Source organism: Drosophila sulfurigaster, chromosome 3, assembly GCF_023558435.1.
Source record: "Drosophila sulfurigaster albostrigata strain 15112-1811.04 chromosome 3, ASM2355843v2, whole genome shotgun sequence".
Lineage (NCBI taxonomy): Eukaryota > Metazoa > Arthropoda > Insecta > Diptera > Drosophilidae > Drosophila > Drosophila sulfurigaster.
Window position 1 is genome coordinate 50,602,062 of NC_084883.1, and position 21,734 is coordinate 50,623,795.

General features: G+C 36.4%; 1 protein-coding gene across 3 annotated transcripts in view; it reads right to left on the reverse strand.

The window, feature by feature from the left end:
* Positions 1-21,420, reverse strand: part of LOC133844782 (band 7 protein AGAP004871) — a 46,686-nt gene extending 25,266 nt beyond the window's left edge. Inside the window, exons 1-2 of one of the 3 annotated variants that reach the window (XM_062279038.1) lie at positions 21,397-21,420; positions 10,975-11,074 (exon numbers count right to left, since the gene is read on the reverse strand). In XM_062279038.1, coding sequence (XP_062135022.1) covers positions 10,975-11,074; positions 21,397-21,405 — 109 coding nt within the window. In that variant the 5' untranslated portion in view covers positions 21,406-21,420. Of the gene's footprint in view, positions 1-10,974; positions 11,075-20,055; positions 20,684-21,396 lie in introns of those variants that run through there. The other 2 variants (XM_062279036.1, XM_062279037.1) reach the window with 2 other exon arrangements.
* Between the last annotated feature and the right edge of the window lie 314 nt (positions 21,421-21,734).

Below are 21,734 nucleotides of genomic sequence, written 5' to 3' on the forward strand. Positions count from 1 at the left end.
CCATGGTATCTCTGAGTTTTGTTATTCTTAAGCAGAATATTGAGTTTTAGGATTGGAATTTAAAATCATTTGTTCGATTCTAAATTTATTTCTTTTAAATATTATTTCATGATTTAGTGTAAAGAGAACTTCAAATAAATTTTGTTTTCTTTAATTTAGTTGTGCCTACGAAGTATCTCACAGTTGACCATTGCCTCTTGAAACATTTCTACTTGTTTTTCTTATTTTTTGCTTCACTTCTTTTTGCCATTGGGCAACCGACTATCTTTGCTCTTCTTTCTTGCGCCGCTGTCGTTGACTCTGTGAGTGGTGTCCTTTAATGTTCCGCCGAGGCATGAAATATTGATGTGTGTATGTAGAATTATATGAATGCCTTTACATACATATGTATATGTGTTTATTCTGTGTACATATACATATATATATATATTTATATTGAAAACTGGCTGGTGCTCATTTCATTGATTTCGAGCCATAAGCGTATGGTTTGCGTGGCTTTTAAATTAAGTAAAATGCAGATGGGGGAATACAATAAGTGGAAAGCGATGGGGCGAGGGCAATGCTTTTGAAACTTTAATAAACGCGCAAATACCCATTAAATCTGACGGCGTGTTTACGGAGCAGCTGTAAGCTGTAAGCTGTAATGACCCGCCAGATTGCCGAGATAAGCCCCAAGGCAACAATTAATAGTTAACCGTGCGGTGGGCGAGAGCTGACATCAGCAGCAGCAACAACAGCGGCAGCAACAGCGGCATCAATGAAGTCAGTTTGCTGACCTAAATGGAAATTAATTAAAGCTGCCTTTTCGGACGGGGGGGCAGTTTTATGCATTGTTTGGCAGGATGTCGGCTGAATGAATATATGTTAAACGGCGGACGGATATGTAATACGCGAACTTCATCGGTTGATGGGTAAACAATTGATGCGACCACAACGCAAAAGAGCAACGATGAAATGACAGCTGCAAACAGCCAAAGTCCTGATAACGTGGCCAACTGGAAAATCAATTAAAGTGCAGCACACGTCGACGTGGTGAACATTTTTGCTGAGCTTGTTGGTGTGACTTAATGTGGAAGCTTTCTACTACATCACACACATCACACACACATCCTCTCGTTGCTAGCTGCTGGCTGCAAAACTTAATTATCACCGACGGATGTGGCGCTGCATGTGGCGGAAATGTGTGCTGCATGCTGCAGCATGCATCACGACGTTGCCTCCTTCTCCTCCTCCCAAGCACTTGACGACACCAGCAGCAGCAAACACGCCTCGACAATTTTAAAACATATTTCACTTGAGCGCGCATTCCCTTTGCCAGCCCAAGTAAAAATGTCGCCATCGTATGGAAAACGGAAAATGGCAAAATCAACGACAACCACATCATTTAATTATATGTACCATTTGTATGGGGGTGCAAAAAAAAAAAATAAGAAAAAGAGAAACGCAAGAACTAAAACTTTAAGCAAAACCCTCAGCTGCATTACACGCATCGCAACGCGTCCTTGCAAATGACTTAAATTAATCTCATAAAAAGTTGAGAAAAAGAAAAGTTTGTGCCTTTGGCAAAACAGTGTAACTTCAGTATAATGAACATAAGTGCAACGATAAAATTGTTTGCCAAAGTGTGTAAATGGTAATGGAGAATAAAGTTATGCCTTTCGAAACTAAACTTGTAAACAACTAATAAATATACAAGTTATGTTCGACAAGAAGCAGACAGTGTGCTCAAAATAGAGCAAAAGAGGATATTTAACAAACTGTTTTGCTGTGCTAAATAAACACTTTAATTCAATTGAATACCAATATTGGAAGCTTGCCAAGAACAGAACATCATGAGCTTTTTAACTGAATGACTTCATATTATTTAATGTTAGAACTAATTATTTTAAGGAGAATCTGTTGAAGTTTAATGTAACTACATTTAATCACAAGAAATAGTTTCTTAGTAGTTTAGTTTTATATATTATTCATAAATTATAATTTTCCCATTGAAAATGTTGTTTTCAAAAAAGTAATTGATATTCTTTTCAAATATGCTCACAACGGAAGGCTTTTTCTTTTATTAAATCCGAAAAACCCAGACTTTGTATATAATTTATGCTAATTGGAAAATGTAAAAATAACTAGCGAAATATCTTAATAGTTAAATAATAAATTAATAAATAAATTCTTATCAATTTGATTAATACTTGGAACTCCAAAACCAAATTTGTTAAATTGAATTAGACAGGTTTTTTTTTATAGAGCAGCGCTAATTGGTTTCTATGCTTCAAATCGAAGCCAATTTCAATAAGCTTCTAAGTGACTTCATGTAAATGACTGGTTTTCCAAAAGTGTAGCAAAGTAGCATAGGAAACTTAATTTTACTTGAGTCTCACAGAAATATATTCGTGTTTTAATGAAATTTCAAATTGTAATTCTTTTCAGTTAATTCTAAATTGTAACAATATAAAGGATTATTTCCATTTCATTCTAGATAAAATATACACATAACTTTAACCAAGATTCCAATCGAAGACCATTCGAGTAACTCGACCTAGTAAACCTATTATAATAAAGTACTTTATTATCTCAGCTCTACTGTAGCAGCCACAAATTTATTTGATTGTGCCCTAAATATATGACTTTAATCAAGTTTCAAATCGAAGCTCATTTGAGTTAGTTCCCAAGACACTCAATCTTGCGATGCGGCTCATTAGTTGCGCCATTTTGGTAGTTGGGTTAGACAATGTCTTACCTCGACTGAAGCCAAAGCCGCTGGTGGAGCCCGAGACGGTGGTGTCGAGTGGTGCGCGACGAGGCGAGGCGCTAATCTCGCGTGGACTGCTGTGGCTGCTGCTCAGCATTTTGTTGTAGTTGCTGTTGCCAAGCGGTGCTGGACGATGATGTCCGTTGGTGCGTTGTATTTGCTGTTGGTGTTGGTGGTGCTGATGCTGATGTTGGTGGTGCAGTGGTTGGTGGTGCAGTGGCCGTGGTGCATGACGTTGCTGGCCAGCAGCTGTGTTCATGCTGCCAGCAGTCGACTGCCACAAACTATCTGTGCGGTCCGATATGTTGAAGCCGTATATTTATACTCGATTTTTGATTTATTTGGGCGAGAAATGTGTGAAGACAATTTACTGTGCTGAGAGTGCTCAGAGTGTGTTTGAAGCTTGCAGATTAGAGCAGGATGTCAGCACTTGCTAATTGTTGCCACCAGAAAATTTGGATGCGATCAGATAGAAATTGTAGAAGTTGTTCAAGAAATACTTTTCTATGTTGCTTTGGCTGACATTCTGGTATATTTTAGCTCTCTGTGGTATATTTTGAATATACCAAAAATATACCAATATACCAAATATAAACATTGGTATGCAAACTGGTTTATTTAAGTACTCTAAGGTATATTTAAAACGTAGTACTACATCTATGTACCAAATATAGCATTTGGTATATTTTAGTATTTCTTCGTATATTAATTTAGTATATTTTTAATAATAATACCGCACTGTTTTACCAGCAGTAGTCGACTGTCACAAACTGTCCGTGTGGTCCGATATGTTGAGGCCGTAAAATTAAACTCGATTTCGATTTATTTGAACAACAAAAGTGTGAGGACACTTTACTGTGCTGAAAGTGCTGAGAGAGTGTGTTTGAAGTTTGCACAGATTAGAGCAAGATATCAGCACTTGCTAATTGTTGCCACAAGTTGCACCTGCCAATTGGCAACTGGCAAACTTTTGGCTTTATTTAAGTTACGCTTTAAACTGCATCGGACCAAAACTCAATGCAAAAGTTTTGTGCTGCCACAAAAAGTTGTTGTGGAATTCTGGCCGACGGCACTTGGCTTGCCACTCGTTGCAAGTATGAAATACTCAGTTGCCAGCCAAAAGGCAACAACCAAAATAATGAATGCAAAGGAACAAAAAAAACAACAACAGCACAATTATTATTAAATGTGGCTCGTACCCAAAACGGGCTGCTGGCTGCTACTGCTGATGCTGATGCTCATGACCCTTTGCTCCTTTGGCTGGCTGGCTTCACTTTTCCAACACGAAAAACTAATTTAATAAAAACAAAACGAGAGAGAGAGAGAGAGAACTCAGCCTGCGGCAATGTTTTTTTGCCTGTGTGAGAGTTTCACTTTTCTTTTATGTTATTATATTTTTACTATTTTTTTAATTTTTATATATTTTTGCACTTTTTTCGTTGCTTTAGTTTTGATTATTATAATTCACTTGAAGTTGGCTTTGTGGCTGCAGCGTGGCTCGATGTGCACTGACCAAAAGCCAACTGAACGGCCAGCCAACGAGTGTTATTTAATTTATTTATTGTGTCCTGCACTTGGGGCACACACAGAGAAACCCTTTTTCCCCCCCTCCGCCTCGATTCATGTGCTGCACGTTTTTCTATTTTTTTGCGTAATGGGGTTGCAATGTTTGCGCTTTGTGGGCACGTACAATGGTTGGCCAAGTAACCGTAAAGCTAATGCCAGGTACGCATCAAGACCCCTTTCCCCGTCACTTTGATGGACGACCAATTTGTGTGTGAACTGCCATTGACAGTGGACGCTGACAACTGGCAAACTGACTGGCTATGTTAATGGCTCGAATATGTTGCGTAATCCAACGTATATGTAATTTTTTTCTTTTGCCGCAATTTTGAGCTCAAGGCTGGCAGGATGTATGCTGACGACTGTCGGAAATGCATTGCCGATGACGATGCCGATGCATGAGCATCTTTTGTCTGCTGACAACCTCGAGCTACATAAGCGTTATAGATGAGCGACAATAGCAAAAACCGAAAATGAAATCTCCAAACCACAAAACTGTAAACGAACTGAATGTAGTCCATTGTGTAAATGATGTGGCGGCGGTTTCTTCATTATGTTCACTTGGACTTGGGCATCAGTCAAGTCAAGTCGAAAAGTCGCAAGTCGCAAGTCGAGTCGAGTCAAGTCAGCGGAACTCACATTGACAATTCTGTGGCAGTGGCAGTGGCAGCTGCCGCCAACTGTTGTAGGCCAGCAAGTAGGCCATTTTGCATACTCGTTTTATTCTCAAACTCAGACTCAGCCTGTGCTCAGGTTCATTCTCTCTCTCTCTTGGCTCAAAAGGATGTCGACTTTCAACCGGTTGCTCCCGAGGTAATAACTGTGGCAACAGCAGCAACAGCAGCAAGTGAAAGTCATCCAAGCACTCTTGACTCTCCCTCTCGTTTACCTCGCTTTTCTAACTGTCTCTCTGCTGGCATTTACATGCTTGCATAAACCTGAATATTTTATAATGCGCCCCTTACTGCAATCCAGCTAAAAAGAATCCTTAGCCAACTGTCGGCTCGTCGGCTCGTCTGCTGTTCGTCGGCTCGTTATCGTTGTGTTTGTAAAATTGAATTGTAAATATTTAAGTGGCAGGCATTTTTAAGTATCCGTCGAGTAAACTTTTGAATACAAAGTACTAACTATTCACATCAAGCTCAACTTCAACACGAGCGCATATGTTCATTTCAATGATAGTTAGTTGAGCGAGCATTCATTAGGTTTCACTTGTTTTCGAACTTAAATGTATTCTGCGGATTTTAATTTACTTTAAATTTAAAATAATTTGGCAATTTTATTAAAATTTAATAAACAATTTAAGTGTTAAATTAATTCAATATTATTTAAATGGACGAAATTATATAAAGAGACAAATTAACAACTACATGGAGTAAATTATATGAAAACAGTTTTCGTTACAAATTTCGATCAATGCATTTGTTGATTAAAAAAGTTGAACAACCACAAATTGAAATTGCTTCAACGTCAATCACATTCAAAATTAAACTCAACTACTGTTTGATATTTGTTGTTGACACATTGCAGAAAATTAGTATACTACATAGAAAAATTCTTCGAAGGTAAGCAATTATTTGACGGGAAAATAAGCTTTTGGAATGCCTCAATCAGGTTAATGTGAATTTTGCAAGTCTCTACTTAATGTATCGATTGGCAAGAATGGTTTAAAGTTGCAAAAGTAATAGAGTCTTTTAAGTTCATTTAAAATTGGAATTCTTGAATATATTCAAAGTTATAATAGTTTTCTTAAAATACAATTACTTTATATTAATTTAGAATTGCAATAATCTAATATATTCGTTCCAAAAATAGTCTTTTAAAAAAGATTCACTTGATATTCATAGCCACCAACTTCATGACTAATTCAGGAAATACCCGTATTAAAAGTCCAGCTCAAGTACGCTTCAAATTAAAAGCGCAATCGAAACCAGGACTTTCCATTCCATTAGCGGTAATGAGTAAAAAGTGCTTGTGCAATTAGTTTAAATTACTGGCAACTCGTTGTTTGAGTTTGTGTTGTGGCCACTCGCTTGGTTACTGCCACCCAAACAACTCGATTGGTCAGCCAACCAAGTACAGACAGAACACATACTAACAATTTACCTGCAATTTTCATTCATTCATTCTTTTTTCAGTCTGATCAATAAGACTGAGCAATTTATTGGCCAGCTGTTGGGTTGCATGCTTGCAACAAGTGTTGCATGTGCTGTGTGTATGTGTCACTGTACAGCTTTAGCTACGGTCATCAGTCTTGGCGTAATTACAGCAATACGTATACGCCCTGTTGCACCAAAGGGGTGCAGCATGTAGTGTAGTGTAGCGCGACGCGAAGAGGCGCCACTTGTGCCCATTTTTCGGGGCAGCAACGACGCCTTTGTGCGTCAAATTAACAACTTCCGCATGAGGCCACATGCCACTTGCACCCAAATGCGTCATTTTCTATGCCGCTTTTGTCCTCTAACACACAGCACGAAGAACTTGTAAAGCAAGAGAGAGAAAGAGAGTAAGAGACACTAGCGCAGGCCACTTTGGGCATATTGTCATTGCTTGGCCAACTGCCAGAAGAACTGAAGATGCAGACTGGCAAACAACACACAGAGAGCAAGAGAGAGAGAGAGAGAGAGAGATTTAGAACTAGAGACAGAGGCTATTATTGTGCTTTAATGGCAGCTAAAATGGCAGCAGCTTAGTGTAGAGAACACAGCAATCTAACTGTGCACACTGAAATGGGACATTAATTAAAAACGACTATTTCCAGTTTGCTGCAAACGAAACGTTTAACACGCGCACACAAAATGCTTGAGAATGCATCGTTTTAAATCACTTTTAAAGTGTGGAAGAGTATTTTTCCCTTTGACTAACTTATGAAGCTGCAGGGAAATAAACTATTCGCAAAGTATTCAAAGTATTCAATCAACGTATTGCGAACATTCAACTGGCTTGTTTCCGTTTGTCTAATGTCACCCCAAGGCATTGAAGCATTCTCCACATCCTCGATCGATATTCACATTGAAGTGCAATATATTGCCACACTTTTAGTCAAAAATTGGCAACTTTCAAGCAGCATCCTGTTGCAACAAAAAAGTTGCAAACAAATTTGCAAGCTTTGAAGCACGCTTCAAAAATTTTAAACACAAGTCTATACAAAAAGTTGCCCAAGAGTTTAGTTGGCTGTGCATGGTTATTGGCAAAAGGTTAGAAATATAGTTGGTAAATATTTTACTTCCGACATGTTTGGAATTCACTGCATAAAAGAGTATATATTTGAAAAAAGAATTGAATGAATATAGCTTGGTATGTATACACATAAATTTGTTGAATATTTCACTTTCGAAATATTATGATATCTCGGAAAATCTTTGTAAATTTGAATAGAAAATTGAATGAATATTGCTTGAAAAATACATAATAATTTAGTAAATATTTTTCTCTGAATAATTTAGTGTATATTTTGAAATAAAATTAAATACAAAGAGCTTGAAATATTTTATTTTCGGAATAATTTGATGTTTTGAAATTTCACAAAATAAATGAGTGTTTATTTTAAGAGAAAAGTTAATTAAGATAGACAAGACTAGATAGAAATACTTTCGAAATATTACCACACTTCAAATATTCAAATGAGGCTAAATGTTGATGGACAATTTTATAAATACAGCTTGGAATATATGTGTATATATATTTTTCAAATATTTCTGAAATTCATATTGCTAAGAAGAGTACATAATTTAATGGCGAATTGATTAAATATGGCTTGCTGAAATTTTATATTATCAAAAGTATCTGAAAATTGAGGGCAGAATATGAATAAATGATAAATGCTAAAATTAGAACAATATTCAGATAATCAGTCAAGACCAGAAAAATTGCATACTATTAAAAGTATCTGCCAACAGAGTTGAGCGCAAGATATATATAAATGTCCAAGAGAATATCTTTCTTCTTATACATTCCAAATTTAGAAAAATTTCTTAGCCAAATTTAAATTCAAAAAGTTTTGCATAAACGGTAACAGTTAAGATCAGATAAAACTCCGTTGAATGTCGCAGATATTTTTCAAGAATTTCGAGATTGCAATTTTATTTCAAAAGACATTTCCGTCGCGCAGAGCAGCGCAAAGCAGAGCTAAGGTATCTTTAGTACAAATATGAAATCAAATAAAATCAAATATTTGAATCCAAGCGAAAAAGCGGACAAAAAATGTCTGGCGTTTATCTCGTGAAATTCATAAGCGACTTCATAGCCAGAGCTGAGCTGAGCTGAGGACTTCTCCTGCCTCGTATAATATTTGTTGGCAATCCAGAGAGAGAAAGAAAGAAATATCTGCTCAGCGCGACTAAGTGAAAAAGCCGAAGAAAACTTTTGCACTCAAATTGCAGCCAGGGACATAATCTTTTATATTGCTCTGTGTATATATGTATCTCTCTGTGTGTGTGTGAGTGTTTGTTTGTGTGTGTTGAGGCTAAGGCGATTTTCTTAACTTTTACTGCGGGGCCTCTTCAGTGCATTGAACCAGACGCTGCTGCTTCTGGCTTCTGGCTGCTGGCTGTGCTGTGTGCTATCTTTTGGTCCTGTTTGGGTCCCCACTTGGTCCTCGATTGGTTGGCAGCCAACGCCACAGGCTTTCGACTGCGCTTTGTGTTTGTCTTTATGGTCCGCACTCGACGTTTTTGCTGCCCAGCATGAGCTCAACAGAGAGTGGGTCGAATGGGTGGCTTCGGGTGGTTTCGGGTGGTTGGTTGGTTGTTGGAAACGCTTTCGCATTTTTAATTTCTTTTATTTGGCCTTTGTTTTGCGGCCTTTTGTTGCCTGCAAATTATTTGCTTTACTTTTGGTTTCGCTAGTGCCAACAGATATCAGCTGCCAAGTAGCAGACTGCCAGCTGCCAGCCATCTCGGCCAGCTGCTAAAGGCCAAGTTAATGCTAAATTAGGGACACAAACAGAACGACCGCAGCGGAAGCGGGAGGCAAGAGGTCAGCGGAAAAGGGGAAATGTATAGGGAAGGACACACAGCGAAAGGAGGCCCCAAATTAACTAATGATGAAAAATGCCCAATGCGCTGTGTGGTCCCTTGTCAACTCAGCGAATACCCTGTAAATATGTTTCAAGTGGAGATGATACGAGCAAAAAGAAAATCATTAAGTTATGATGAAAATAAAAACATTTTCTTTGAAGTATTTTAACACAATGCGACTCACTTTATAGGGTATTTAGTAGTCTATAATTTTCTACTTCTCCCCGCTCTTATTTAGAAATCTGGCCGGTCATTAAAGTCGAGTGCAAATGATGCTTTATGTGCGAGAGCCAGCAAATGAAGCTGTCGTCTGTGCGCAGACAAAACTTATCAAGATATACTCGACTCTAATCGGAGTGGAGTGAATTGAAGTGTCTGGCCGGAGAAAGGCCCAAAAGGCGCTCCAGCCTTATGCGTTGTGCATTTGCCAGCCTTTTGGGTGCCCAAGGGAAAGCAAGCGAAGCCAAGCTAAGCAGCGAAAGCATTTTCCCTCATATATAAAACAAATATTAAGCATACGCCTTGCATGCCCAGACGAACTTTTGCGGTTTGTTGAGCACTTTGCAAATGTTATGCTAATGCAATTGCACAGACACACACTCACCACACACACACACACACACAGACGCACACACATACATTGATGCACACGCACTCTCACTTACATACATACTTAGTAAATAGATAACTCGATAGAGATTCGAGTAAATATTTCATGTTGAAGAACTTAATTTTCGGCTAAACTATTTCCATTGCATTTCAGCAAATGAAAATGAAAATGTAAATAGTATAATGGATACTCTTATGTGTGTATTCAAACGTTGCATACTTACGCTTACTATAGTGTGTATATATTTACAAATGAAATAATTATATTGCATAGTATTTAGTTTCAAATTTTTTTTTAGGACTCACCAATTCTACGTACTACAGATGAGGCGATTTTAGATGTGAAAGAGAAGCGTTTTGGTTGGTTGATTGGTTGGTTATTTTTATTTTTTTGGTTGGTTGATGATGCGTTTTATTTATTATATTTGTTTTTGATATGCAATTTTGTACAGAGTAAGAGAGAGGAGGAGAGTTTCGTTTTCCAAATTCGGCGAATTTGTTGAGCAAGCATCATGAAATGATTACGGTTTTTTTTTGGTTAGTTTTGATTAGATTAAATTAGATTAGATTAGTTTATTTCATGGTTAGCATATATTTATATAATAATCTAAGCATTTAAATCTAAGGATTAACAAACATGCAGGCAAATTTTGCATGCGCTGGCTAAGCGTAGGCAAAAAACCGCTAAGCGAAATGTGAAACGCTATTTATTTGCTGATGCTGCTGCTGTGGCTGCTGCTGCTTTGGCTTCGAGGATGGCGGTGGCGATGGTGGTGGGGGGGCTTAACTATGTCAACTGCAAAGCCAGTAGGTCAGGGATAGAGAGTCCATAGTTCCATGCAATAATCCCAAGCAGCAGCAGCAGCAGCAGCAAAAGCAGCAGCAGCGGTAAGTTACCTTTCTGTGTTTTGGCTCGGGCTCGGGGTAAGGGGATCACTATATAGTACACTATACACAAAAATACACACATGGTAGGGGGCGGGGCGGTGGGGGGTACACTGAAGGGGGGCTACTGGTAGGAGATGACACACTTACTTTTCATGATGCGATTTCGGTATTCATCGTCGCGCTGCATGGTTACGCTGCCGCCACCGTTGGAGACCATCGAGCTCACTTGTTCCATAGGCACAATATCCTGCAAGGCAGATCAGAGAAATATATATGTGTTATATGTGTATGTCTGTGGAACTAACTTGACAGCAGCAATAATAATAATAACTAAAAGTCTGCACGTTGTATATATTTGAGTTTTACATTTTGAGCAAAACTTTTGCAGCTGCAGCACAAAAATATTGTACGAGTTGCTGGCAGAGTTGGAGAAACTTAATTAGCAGCAGTGTACAACAGCCAAATTGCATTTATCCAGAACACGGAATACCTCATGCAGTTGCTCTTGGCCATTTCACAGTTCTCCTCCCTTTCCCCCCTCCCCTTAGTCTGCCACCCACTGCTGTCCATTGTTAGCACACAAAAAATGAAGTAGATAAATTGTTTTTATACCCGCTATTCATATAGGGTATGATGATTCCTGGAAATTTAATTGCGACCCGAGAAAACTGTAGAAGTAATTTAAGAAATGATTTTATGTGGCAACAATCGGATGCTACTGTCCAGTCTTATGGTATATACCAAATATAATATACCAAAATATAGTTGTCGGTATATTTTAGTATTCTTTTGTACGTTTTTGGAATAACGTAGAACTTACTAGTATAATAATACACCAAATATAGTTTCGTGGTATATTTTAATTGTAATAGTATATCGATATACCGTAATATATTTGACTTTATACTTTAGTATTCCTTGATACGCTTTTTGAATAACGTTGTACTATATTAATATACCAATTATAGTTTTATGGTATATTTTGAAGGTAATAGTATACACATATACCAAATATAGTTGTCGGTATATATATAGTATTCTTTGGTACATTTTTAGAATAACGTAGAACGTAATAGTATAATAATATACCAAATATAGTTGTCGATAAAATGTACAACTTTATTTAGTATATTTTTACAATAATACCACACTGCTTTGGTTTTATGTATATAATCACATATCGATATACCAAATATGGCTTTCGGTATATTTTAGTATTTTTTGGTATACTTTTAGAAGAAAGCCGCACTGCTTTGCTTTAGTGGAAAATAGATAACGGGTATCTTATAGTCGAACACACGCAACTATAGTTTTCTTACTTCTTTTTTATTTTCTCTTTTTTTTTTTATGATTTTTTTGGTTTTTATTTTATTATATTTTTTGCTCCCCTCTCTGTGCGGGCGCCAACAAAAGCATTTTCCGTATGCGGTTTTTAAATGCTTCCCGCTTGGCCCCTTCACTCCCTCCCACATCTCCTCCCTCCACCCATTCTGAGTGACTGCATCAGCAGCTGCTGCGTTGCCCAGCGAGCTGTGATATTTTTCAATGTTTATTGTTTGCATTCAGCAAACAGCTATTGCCCCAAGCTACCAAAACTCCCTTCTGTCCTTCCTCCTCTCTATTTCCTCTCTTGTTATCCCTATGCTTCCTTTTCAGCACTGACATGAACAAACATTGAGTAAAATGGATTATTTTCTGTGCGCTCGTCGACATTTATTAATGAAATTTGCAGTGAGCCGAGCTGGTTATTGTCTGGCCGGATTTGCGTTATAATAAACGCATTTTGGTCCCCAAACCGCGCAGCGTTTCTGGCAATGAAAAAATTAGCTGATAAAATATTCGCAGTTTAGTGCGCGTCGTTTTAAACGTGGCAGGCAGGCACGCAGTCAGGCGTGCAACAAATTGCCATACAACAATGCGCAAATTACACATTAAAGCATGCGTTTATGGCGGCAAAAGCGGAGAGAGTGGGAAACTAATAAAATCTGGTTGTAAAATTCTAATTTAGAATTTACTTTCAAGGCTTTAAATTTGGTTTGTTTTGCCGGAAATAACTAAAATTAAATTTAAGAATAAATTACATTAATTTTGGTAATTAAAAGTAGTCCACAAAATTGTAAAATAGAATTAAAATAATTTAAGAAATTTAAAATAGATGTTTATGCAAAGTTGATGTCACTTCATTAAAGAAATATTAAAGTGCCTGACAGTATTTTTCTAATTTGCTTATTTTCAGAACTTAAAACATAAGATTCAGAATTAATTTTCTTGCAGAAATGTTGATATAATTCATACATTGTTCTTCTATTTAAAAATAGAATATTTCAAATAAAATGTTTTCAAACTAAAACAATATTGAATTTCTTTAAATGATATAAATAAAATGTGCTGATTAATAAAAATGCCCAAAAAAGTTGTAATTTAATATACACATTGTTCTTCTCTTCAAATTTAGTTAAATAATATAAAACTATATTACAAATATAAATACAAACTTAAACGTCAAAGAAAATTTGGATTTTTCTGGTAATATTTTTAGTCGGAAATAATAACAAATTTATATATTTAATTGCGGTAATTTTAATATAACTTACTTATTGTTCCTCTGATTCAACTTAAACAAATTAATAAAATTGATAAATTATAAATGCAAGGTTGATTTCCACTTCGTTAAATATAAATGTAATTTGCCTCATAATTCATTTTAAATGACAATCAAAAATTACGCAGTTCTGTATTCAATAATTATAATCCAATAATAAACAGGCAATCAAATTGCAAAATTCATTCAGCATCGTTGAGCATTGAAAATGTAATTTAACATGATAAACTGAGTTAGTTCAATTGGAAATTTTAGTATTTATTTTTGTCGAATAAATTTGAATTTTACTCTTGTTCTTTATTTTGTGTCTGTAATATGAGAAATGTCGTCGTATTTATTTTTAATCAACGAGAAATCTTATTTATTTATGTGAAAATAAAGCAATCAAAATGCAGAATGTATAATAGCCAGCATTATTTTCCATTAAAACTTTTGTGGAAATGCGATATTAAATCAATACATACAAAAGACCAGCAACAAATGATAGGCAAACAAAAATGCGAGTATGGAGGAATGTGAAGAATGCCTGCCAAGAGTAAATCGCATAAAAAATACGGATATGCTGGGCTATAAATCAAAAGACACCCAAAAAAAACGAGAAAAAAAATGAAAACAAGAGAGAACAGGACAACAACAAGACAAGAATAACAGATCAGAAATGTCATGATTTATTTGGTAGCATCGTTCAGCAATAGCAATCGCAATAGCCTTCATCTTTGCGACTGAACACCCCGAAAACTGACAATAACTTTGAATTTAATCTGTCGCAAAGCAGACGTGCCCAGTTCAACACACACAAACACACACACACAAGGACCGATAGTCATTTGTATAATGCAGCAGCAGTAGAGAGTAGAGAGAAAAAACGAAGAGAATGAAGTGCCAAAATGTATATCACGTATACGCCATGTGAAATGCGCAATTCAATTTTGATCTAAACACGCATTATGCAGCATATTACGCATACGCCAAGTGAGCACAGACACACACATGCATAAAACAGCAGCAATTTAAATGCGGGAGCAACAAGAAGGGACAGAGAAGGGGCAAGCAACGCCCTTGCGTCATATTAACGACTTTTGCATATTGAAAATGTTTTGCCGACAAAATGTGACAAACTTTCAACGACTTTGTTGTCGTCGTCGTCGTCATCTGCGAGTTTTAAGTTCAGTTCAGTTGAGTTGAGTTGAGTTTTCAGCTCTGTTTGCTGTTTTCGGCATGGCAGACAGCCAAGAGGCATCTCTCTGCAAACGTGTCGAGTTGATGACGACAGCAACCAGCAAGCAGCAACAAGGATAACAGCTAACAGGTAACAGGTAACTATGTACATACGAGTAGACTTCAATTAAAATGTACCACAAATTGCTTTTTTGTGTTTGTGCACAGCAAATAACACACACACACAAACACACGAATGCTCAACTGGCAGGCTTGATAAACGGATTAAATGAAAATATAAATCTCTGATTGATAGCCTTGGAAGTGCAAAATTACCTGCACAGTTGATGGCACTTTGCGCACAAATTTCTCGACTCTTCGATTTCAATTTACCAATGCGACAAAACCACCCGCTGTGCTCGCAAGTTTACTGAACTTTACGAAGAATGTTTAAGCTGGGGTTTATACGTGCTTACCATACAGTAGAAGGGTATTATAATTTGGTGTCGAAATTTATCTTGTAGGGACAAAAAGCCGTTTTCGACCCCATTAGGCTTATATGTTCTCTGCTAGCATTAACAGCCGAGACTATATTCATGACCTATATGCCTATATGAACACCTAGATCTCAGAAACCTTAGAAGAAATACTAGGAAAAGTATTCAATTGATTCTTAAATAAATACTGGAAAAAGTCAAAAAAGATTCTTTGTCGACAAATCTTGTTATTATTAAATGATTATTATTTTCAATTATTGCTGGACACTCTTCAACCTGCGCAAATCGTTTAGCAAACGTATTTTTGCAAATGAATTCCAGATTTTTATCATATTTATTTTTTCTTTTTTTTTGTATTCTTTACTACATTTTAAAAGAAGTAGTATATCAATTCAACGAGTATATATTTTGGTATATGTTAGTATTTTTCGGTATACCAACTTTTCATATTCCAATATTTTTTCCGTATATCAATTTGCTTTATTTAAGTATATTTTCTGTGTTCTAATTCGACATACACATATTAGTGTTTTTCGGTATTATAGTTGTATACTTATACTTTAGTATTTTAGTGTATTAATATGGTATGATTTAGTATTTTTATATAATGATTCGGTGTATTTTTGATTTTTCACTTTATTAAATTATTAAATTATTTAAATATATTTCAGATTTTTTTCTGTATATTTAATATATACATATTTTTGTGTTTCTCGGAATATTATATTTGGTATACTTTAGTATTATTGGTTTGTTAATTTGTTATATTTCAGTATTTTTATATTTTAGTAATTGGTCGGTATATTATTTATATTATTTACTCTCAATAAAAACGGTTAGCGGGTATCTCATAGTGGAGCACACTCGACTTTCTTACTTGTTTTTATTATTTTTTTGGGAATGAGTTCACTTTAAACTTTGGCTATTATACTTGTTGTTGCTGGTGTTCCGGCTGTTGTGGCCGCTACTTTGTCATGTAAATTAACGGTTAAATTGTAGCGACAACGCGACCGCAACGAGCGACGGACAGACAGAGGACAGCGGACAACAAGGCGAGGACAGCTGGCAACCACCCAGGGAAGAAGAGTAGTCGCAACTGGGTGTTGACTCTGCAGGCCGTTCGCACACAGCTGTAAAATCAAACAAAGGCTCACACGCTACACACACAAACAATATACATACACACATGTACACCCACACACCCACACACACACACATGGCTGGGTCATAAGTAAGCTGTTGGCTGGGCTTAGTGCGAGCGAAAGTTTATTGCATGTTGTATTGAATAATTAACTTTTATTGATCGCGATTGTGTTCACACACACACACAGTATATACACCACCCTCCCACACACACACACACATTCCACACACACACTTAGCTGTCTTTACATGTTTATTAGTTTTCGAGGCTTTGTTTGTGGCCAAGTTAGTGGCATATAAAATGCTTTGGCTCGCTGCCCTTGTTAAAAATAATACGACGCATAATTATGTATCTCAGTATTGTCCCAAAGTGTACTCGAAGTTCGTGTGTGTGTGTGCTGTTGATACACTCACATATCGCTAATAAAGTTAATGTGCACGCTAAACTGCTGGCCATGACTTGTAGTTTGGCCCTTTCCTGACCCAAAGTGAGTGCGCTAATTGCCTTTTAAGTTGTTTACTTAACTCTCAGCGGCTTTCGGCTACGACTTTCTCCATTCTCATATGGTTTACTTTCAGCCTGACTATCGAGGTCGACAAGACACTGGATAGTTTAACAGTTTAGGTCTTTTTCCTTTTATTTTTTTGGTGTGGCAAAAGCCAAAGATACTTTGCTTAGTGTGTGTAAAGGCGAAGCACACACACATAAAAAACGAGACAGAGAGCAAGCAAGCGAGTGAGTGCTTGCTGCAGTTAAATCCTTAATTTATATAGTCGAAAGTCAACTGCGGACATGCAACAAATCAGTTGGTTACATGGATGACATGGACAACATATGCTGACAGCCAGGCTGAACGGATAATAGAGAAGAGTTAGAGTAAGAGGCAGTAAGAGTTGTGGCTTCGCTTGGGAGCAGCTGATGGGATTAAAATGTGAGGAAAGATACAGATGAAAAGATAGAAATTCAAAGAAATGTTTGCGAAAGTAACGAGTGTACAGGACAGAAAAAAGAAAAATGCCAGGAAAAAGTATTCGAAGCTAAACGAAATACTTGAAAAAGTCACAGAGCATTTCAGAGTAGAAACTAATGGCATAAAAAATATAATGCGGCATAGGGAAATTACTTTAAACTTCCGAAAACATTTAAGAATAGTATTTATTATTTAATTATTCTTTATTATATTTTAAAAAGTCAGAAAACATTTTTAACTAAGAAATACCATCATATGCATACGATAAAATGATTTATTATAAGATAAAGAAAAGAAATTATATTAAATATATTTGAGTAATATTTAATAAAACTTTAAAATAAAATAAAAACTCAAACTAAAGGTAATTCCATTTATATGAAATATAATAAAAAAAAATCTTCTGTTTTCATTTTAAACTTATTGATTATAGAATTAAAAAAATTAATCAAAGAATAGTATTGAAAAATGTAATATTATATACTTTTAAAATTGTATTTAATAAAACTTTATTCTAATTCATAAAGATAGAAATTATCTAAATTTTTAAATATAAATAGAAACATTTTTATAAAATCATAAACTATATAAAAATGAAAATAAATGTGTGAATACGAATAAGAAATTAATATATTATATATTTTTATGATATTTAATAAAACTTTATATAATTAAATATTTGTAAAATTCATCTACATTTAAATAAAAACTTAAATTTCTAAAACAAGTTTAAATTTAAGAGCAGTGAAAAGTATTCGATTTTTCTTAACGGATTAAAGCCCAGACAATCTTAAACGTGACAATCTCTGCATTGTCTAGTATTATCGTTTGTAGTTGAGCTTGTATTTGCTAGTCAGATCACAGCTTAGCAAACAATTAAGACAATGACTGTTGAGCGTCGAGGCGCACGTCACGTATACGTAATGCCTTAATACAAGCATGAATACAAAAGCATTAGCAGCAACTCGAGATTAACAAATGAATTTTATGCAAAATGAAAAACGCAAATAAAGCTGCTTTGCTGAAAATTAATTTAGACTTTAGTATGCAACTCGTCTAAGCCAACAAAAATAAATTGCAGCCAAGAAGCTGTATTTTAGACAATAGACTCAGACAACAAGACGCAATACACAAATTAAATATGAAACATGGTTTATTTTTGGCAAACATGAGAGATGTGACAAGTCACGCTCAAACATAAATTCTTGGATGCGAGTATTGGGCAATGTTCTACAAACGCAAATATCACGTATCCGCGGTGTATGCAATTACATAAATTGAATTAAAAGGAATTTAATATAAAATCAAACTATAATTTTAACGTATACAAAAAATAACTTCAAATATAAATAATAAAATTGGTAAATTAAACTTGATTTTAATATATTGAATTCTATCAAATTATTAGAGTAATAAAATGTCGAAGGCTTCTAAAAAAATACATAAATTAGTTATGACCTTAATTAAACTCTTTTTTATTGTTATGAGTACAACTTTATTTTTATATTATTGAATTTTTTACTTCATGTTCTTTATTTAACACAGACTATTAGCATTCAAAATTAAAAACTACACAAAAATAAAACAATAAATAATCTTTGTTTCAGGAATGTTAAATCAGATTGCAATTCTTAAAAACAATGAGATAAATATCATAGATGTTATTTGAAAAATCATTGAATATGTTCAATAAACAGCTGCTGAAGTTGTATATCAATTGCTTTGGTTGTCAATATGGTATATTTTGAATGTATTAGTATATCGTTATACCAAATAAAGCTTTCGGTACATTTCAGTAATTTCAGTAATTTATGTATTAATTAAAATTAAAATTTACGAATTCAGGAATATGGTAAATTAAGTTTAAAGAAATACCAAATTATAGTAATAAACTATGCATATTTGGTATATTATTACCTCAATGGTATAATTTGAAAGTATTCGGTACATTTTACTATTTTTTGCCATATTACTTATATATAATAATAAGAATAAAACTGCACCGTTTTCCTTTTATTGAAAACGAAATTATTAATTAAAATTACAAATTCAAAATTATTAGAACTTTAAGTTTAATAAATACTACAAATTTTCAATAATAGGCAATGTTCTTTAAATTTAATTTATCGTTCATTAAATACTCGCTACAGTCTCTTGACATGATCCCAATGCGCTTAGCTAAGCTGCCTCGAGTGGCAACCAGAGAGCAACATAGTGCAGCATTTATTATTATCATTTTAAGCGGACAAGCTGCAGCAGCAGGTGCAGCTTAATGTTTAATGGCACTGCTAAATATTTGGCTAAAACCGGCATTAAAAGCGGCAGCAGCAAACATGGAAACAGCTGCAGCTATGTAAATCACAGCTGAAACAAAAGCCGAAAAACAAATGTTGTAAGCTGCTGCTGAGCGTAACGGTAAATGCAGTAGTGGCAGCAACAGCAACAACAACAGCAAACTGATTAAATATCCGGCCTACATTCGCTTGGCTGGGAGAGTCAGCATAATGCAAATTCTTGTAGGGAAATGTAATTTGAACAGCAAAACAAACAGCGACCGAACAAGTAGAGTTCTCTCTCTACTACCAGGACAACAACACAATGATATCAGGCAGCAGGACTTGTTAGAGGGGGGTGGAGGGGCGTAGGCAGGATGTGGAAGCAGGTGGGCGAACACAAAACAAAAGCCGCTGCTGTCGCATCCGTTTGCCACTTCTTATTTGCCTTAACTGATTCAGCTGGCATTGGCAGTGCGTGTGTCAGGTACACAGGACACACAATGCCGCAGGATAACACACAGTAAGAGACAGAGAGAGAGGGGGGGGAAATATAAGGGGGGCTAAAGGGGGAGGCGACTTACCTCGTAGCGTGTGTCGATTTCAGGTAATTTCTCTAGAAACTCTTCAACCATCTTTTGTTGCACGTGCGAGCAGCTAAACCAATTACACACATACACACGCACACACGCTCACACACACACACAGACACACACAGAGATAGCAGGCACGGATTTACGCTGGATTGCTCATTAATAATACTCAACTCTTGAAAGTTATTCTGTGGCTAATAAGTTGCTGAAACACCTGTTGTAGTTCTCTAATTTTTTTTTTTTGTTGTATTTGTTTTTGAGGGGTGAGAAATTCGTCAATTGTTTATTTGATTTGCACTCTATTGTTATTTGTTGATTGTCCTTTTCTTTATTAATTTTTTTTGAGAGCTGGTCACTTGTCACTTGTATATTTTTTTTTTGGGCGCTATTTTTAGCTCACACGCACACACACACACAGACACACAGAGAGTCGAGAAGTGTCTGATAAATGCTGTAGTGTAATTCTTGTTTTGCGTGCGTGTGCGAGAGATGATGTCTTGTGGCCCAACAAACGCTGCCCGTTCACCGTTCAGCACTAACAACAAACTGCAGAAAAACAAAACATTTATAGGCGCACGGACGTCGAACCGAAGCATACACAGGATACGAGCCTCGGCGAGCGATGGCGACAGCGACAGCGATGGCGATGGCGAATATTTCGATGTGCTAAAAAAGCAAACTACAGCATCAACAGCAGCCGCAGCAGCAGCAGAGAAGTTCGACAGTTGCCGAGCAACAGCAAACAGCAAATAGCTTGTTTCTCCCTCAACAGCACAGCACAGAAAGTGTAGCATACTTATGAGCGCCGGCGCGCTTTTCAACATCGAAGGGGCCACACAACCGACTCCTTGTTACACGGTTTGTATGTATAAGCACAAATCTCACATCGCTTGGCATCTCGTCACGACTCCTCCTCGACTTGACACATATTTAAAGTTGCCGCAAAAGCTTGCGTGCCACATAAGAGACACAGACACAGCATCCATTTTAGAACGAAAGTTCTGCTTGTGGATCGCAACTCGGGCAACTGGCTTGAAGTTGTGTGTGGAGCTGGAAATGGAAATGGATGGTGGACTGCGCTGTTTGCATCCACTTGTTAACAAATTTGCTGCTAACGAAGGCGGCGCCCCACTCAAAGGCGCAACGTTGCTGTTGTTAGCAAGAATAAGCGGCAAACACTTGAGCTGCTTGCTGTTGCCTTCACATTCCGGCATTGTTTGTGCTAGCTCAAGCAGAAACAACAAATACCCATGCACACAAAGACTCGCACACACACACACACACACTCGGTAGTTATATTTGTCTGAGCACTAAGGAAACTGAGAAACTTACCGATCCCATTTTAAGTTTGCTTTTGGCTGCCTTTGGCGTGTTAGTTTTTCAAGCTGTTGTGTCCTGTGACAATGTCCGTACGCGTTGACCGACCAACGCTCACTAAATTCCACATATTAACTACGAGACTTTTACTCATTGAATGCAACAATTTGCGGCATGCCGCACACACAAAACACAAAAACACTTTGACTGGCGTCATCAAAGGCCAACCGTTTGAACTCGTGGGGCGTGTCAATGTCAAAGGCAATCGACGTCGTGCATCGAAAACAAATCTTCGCGCGCTTCTAGCGTTGACACTCTATTTGTATTTCCCCACATGTATATGTCCCATTCAT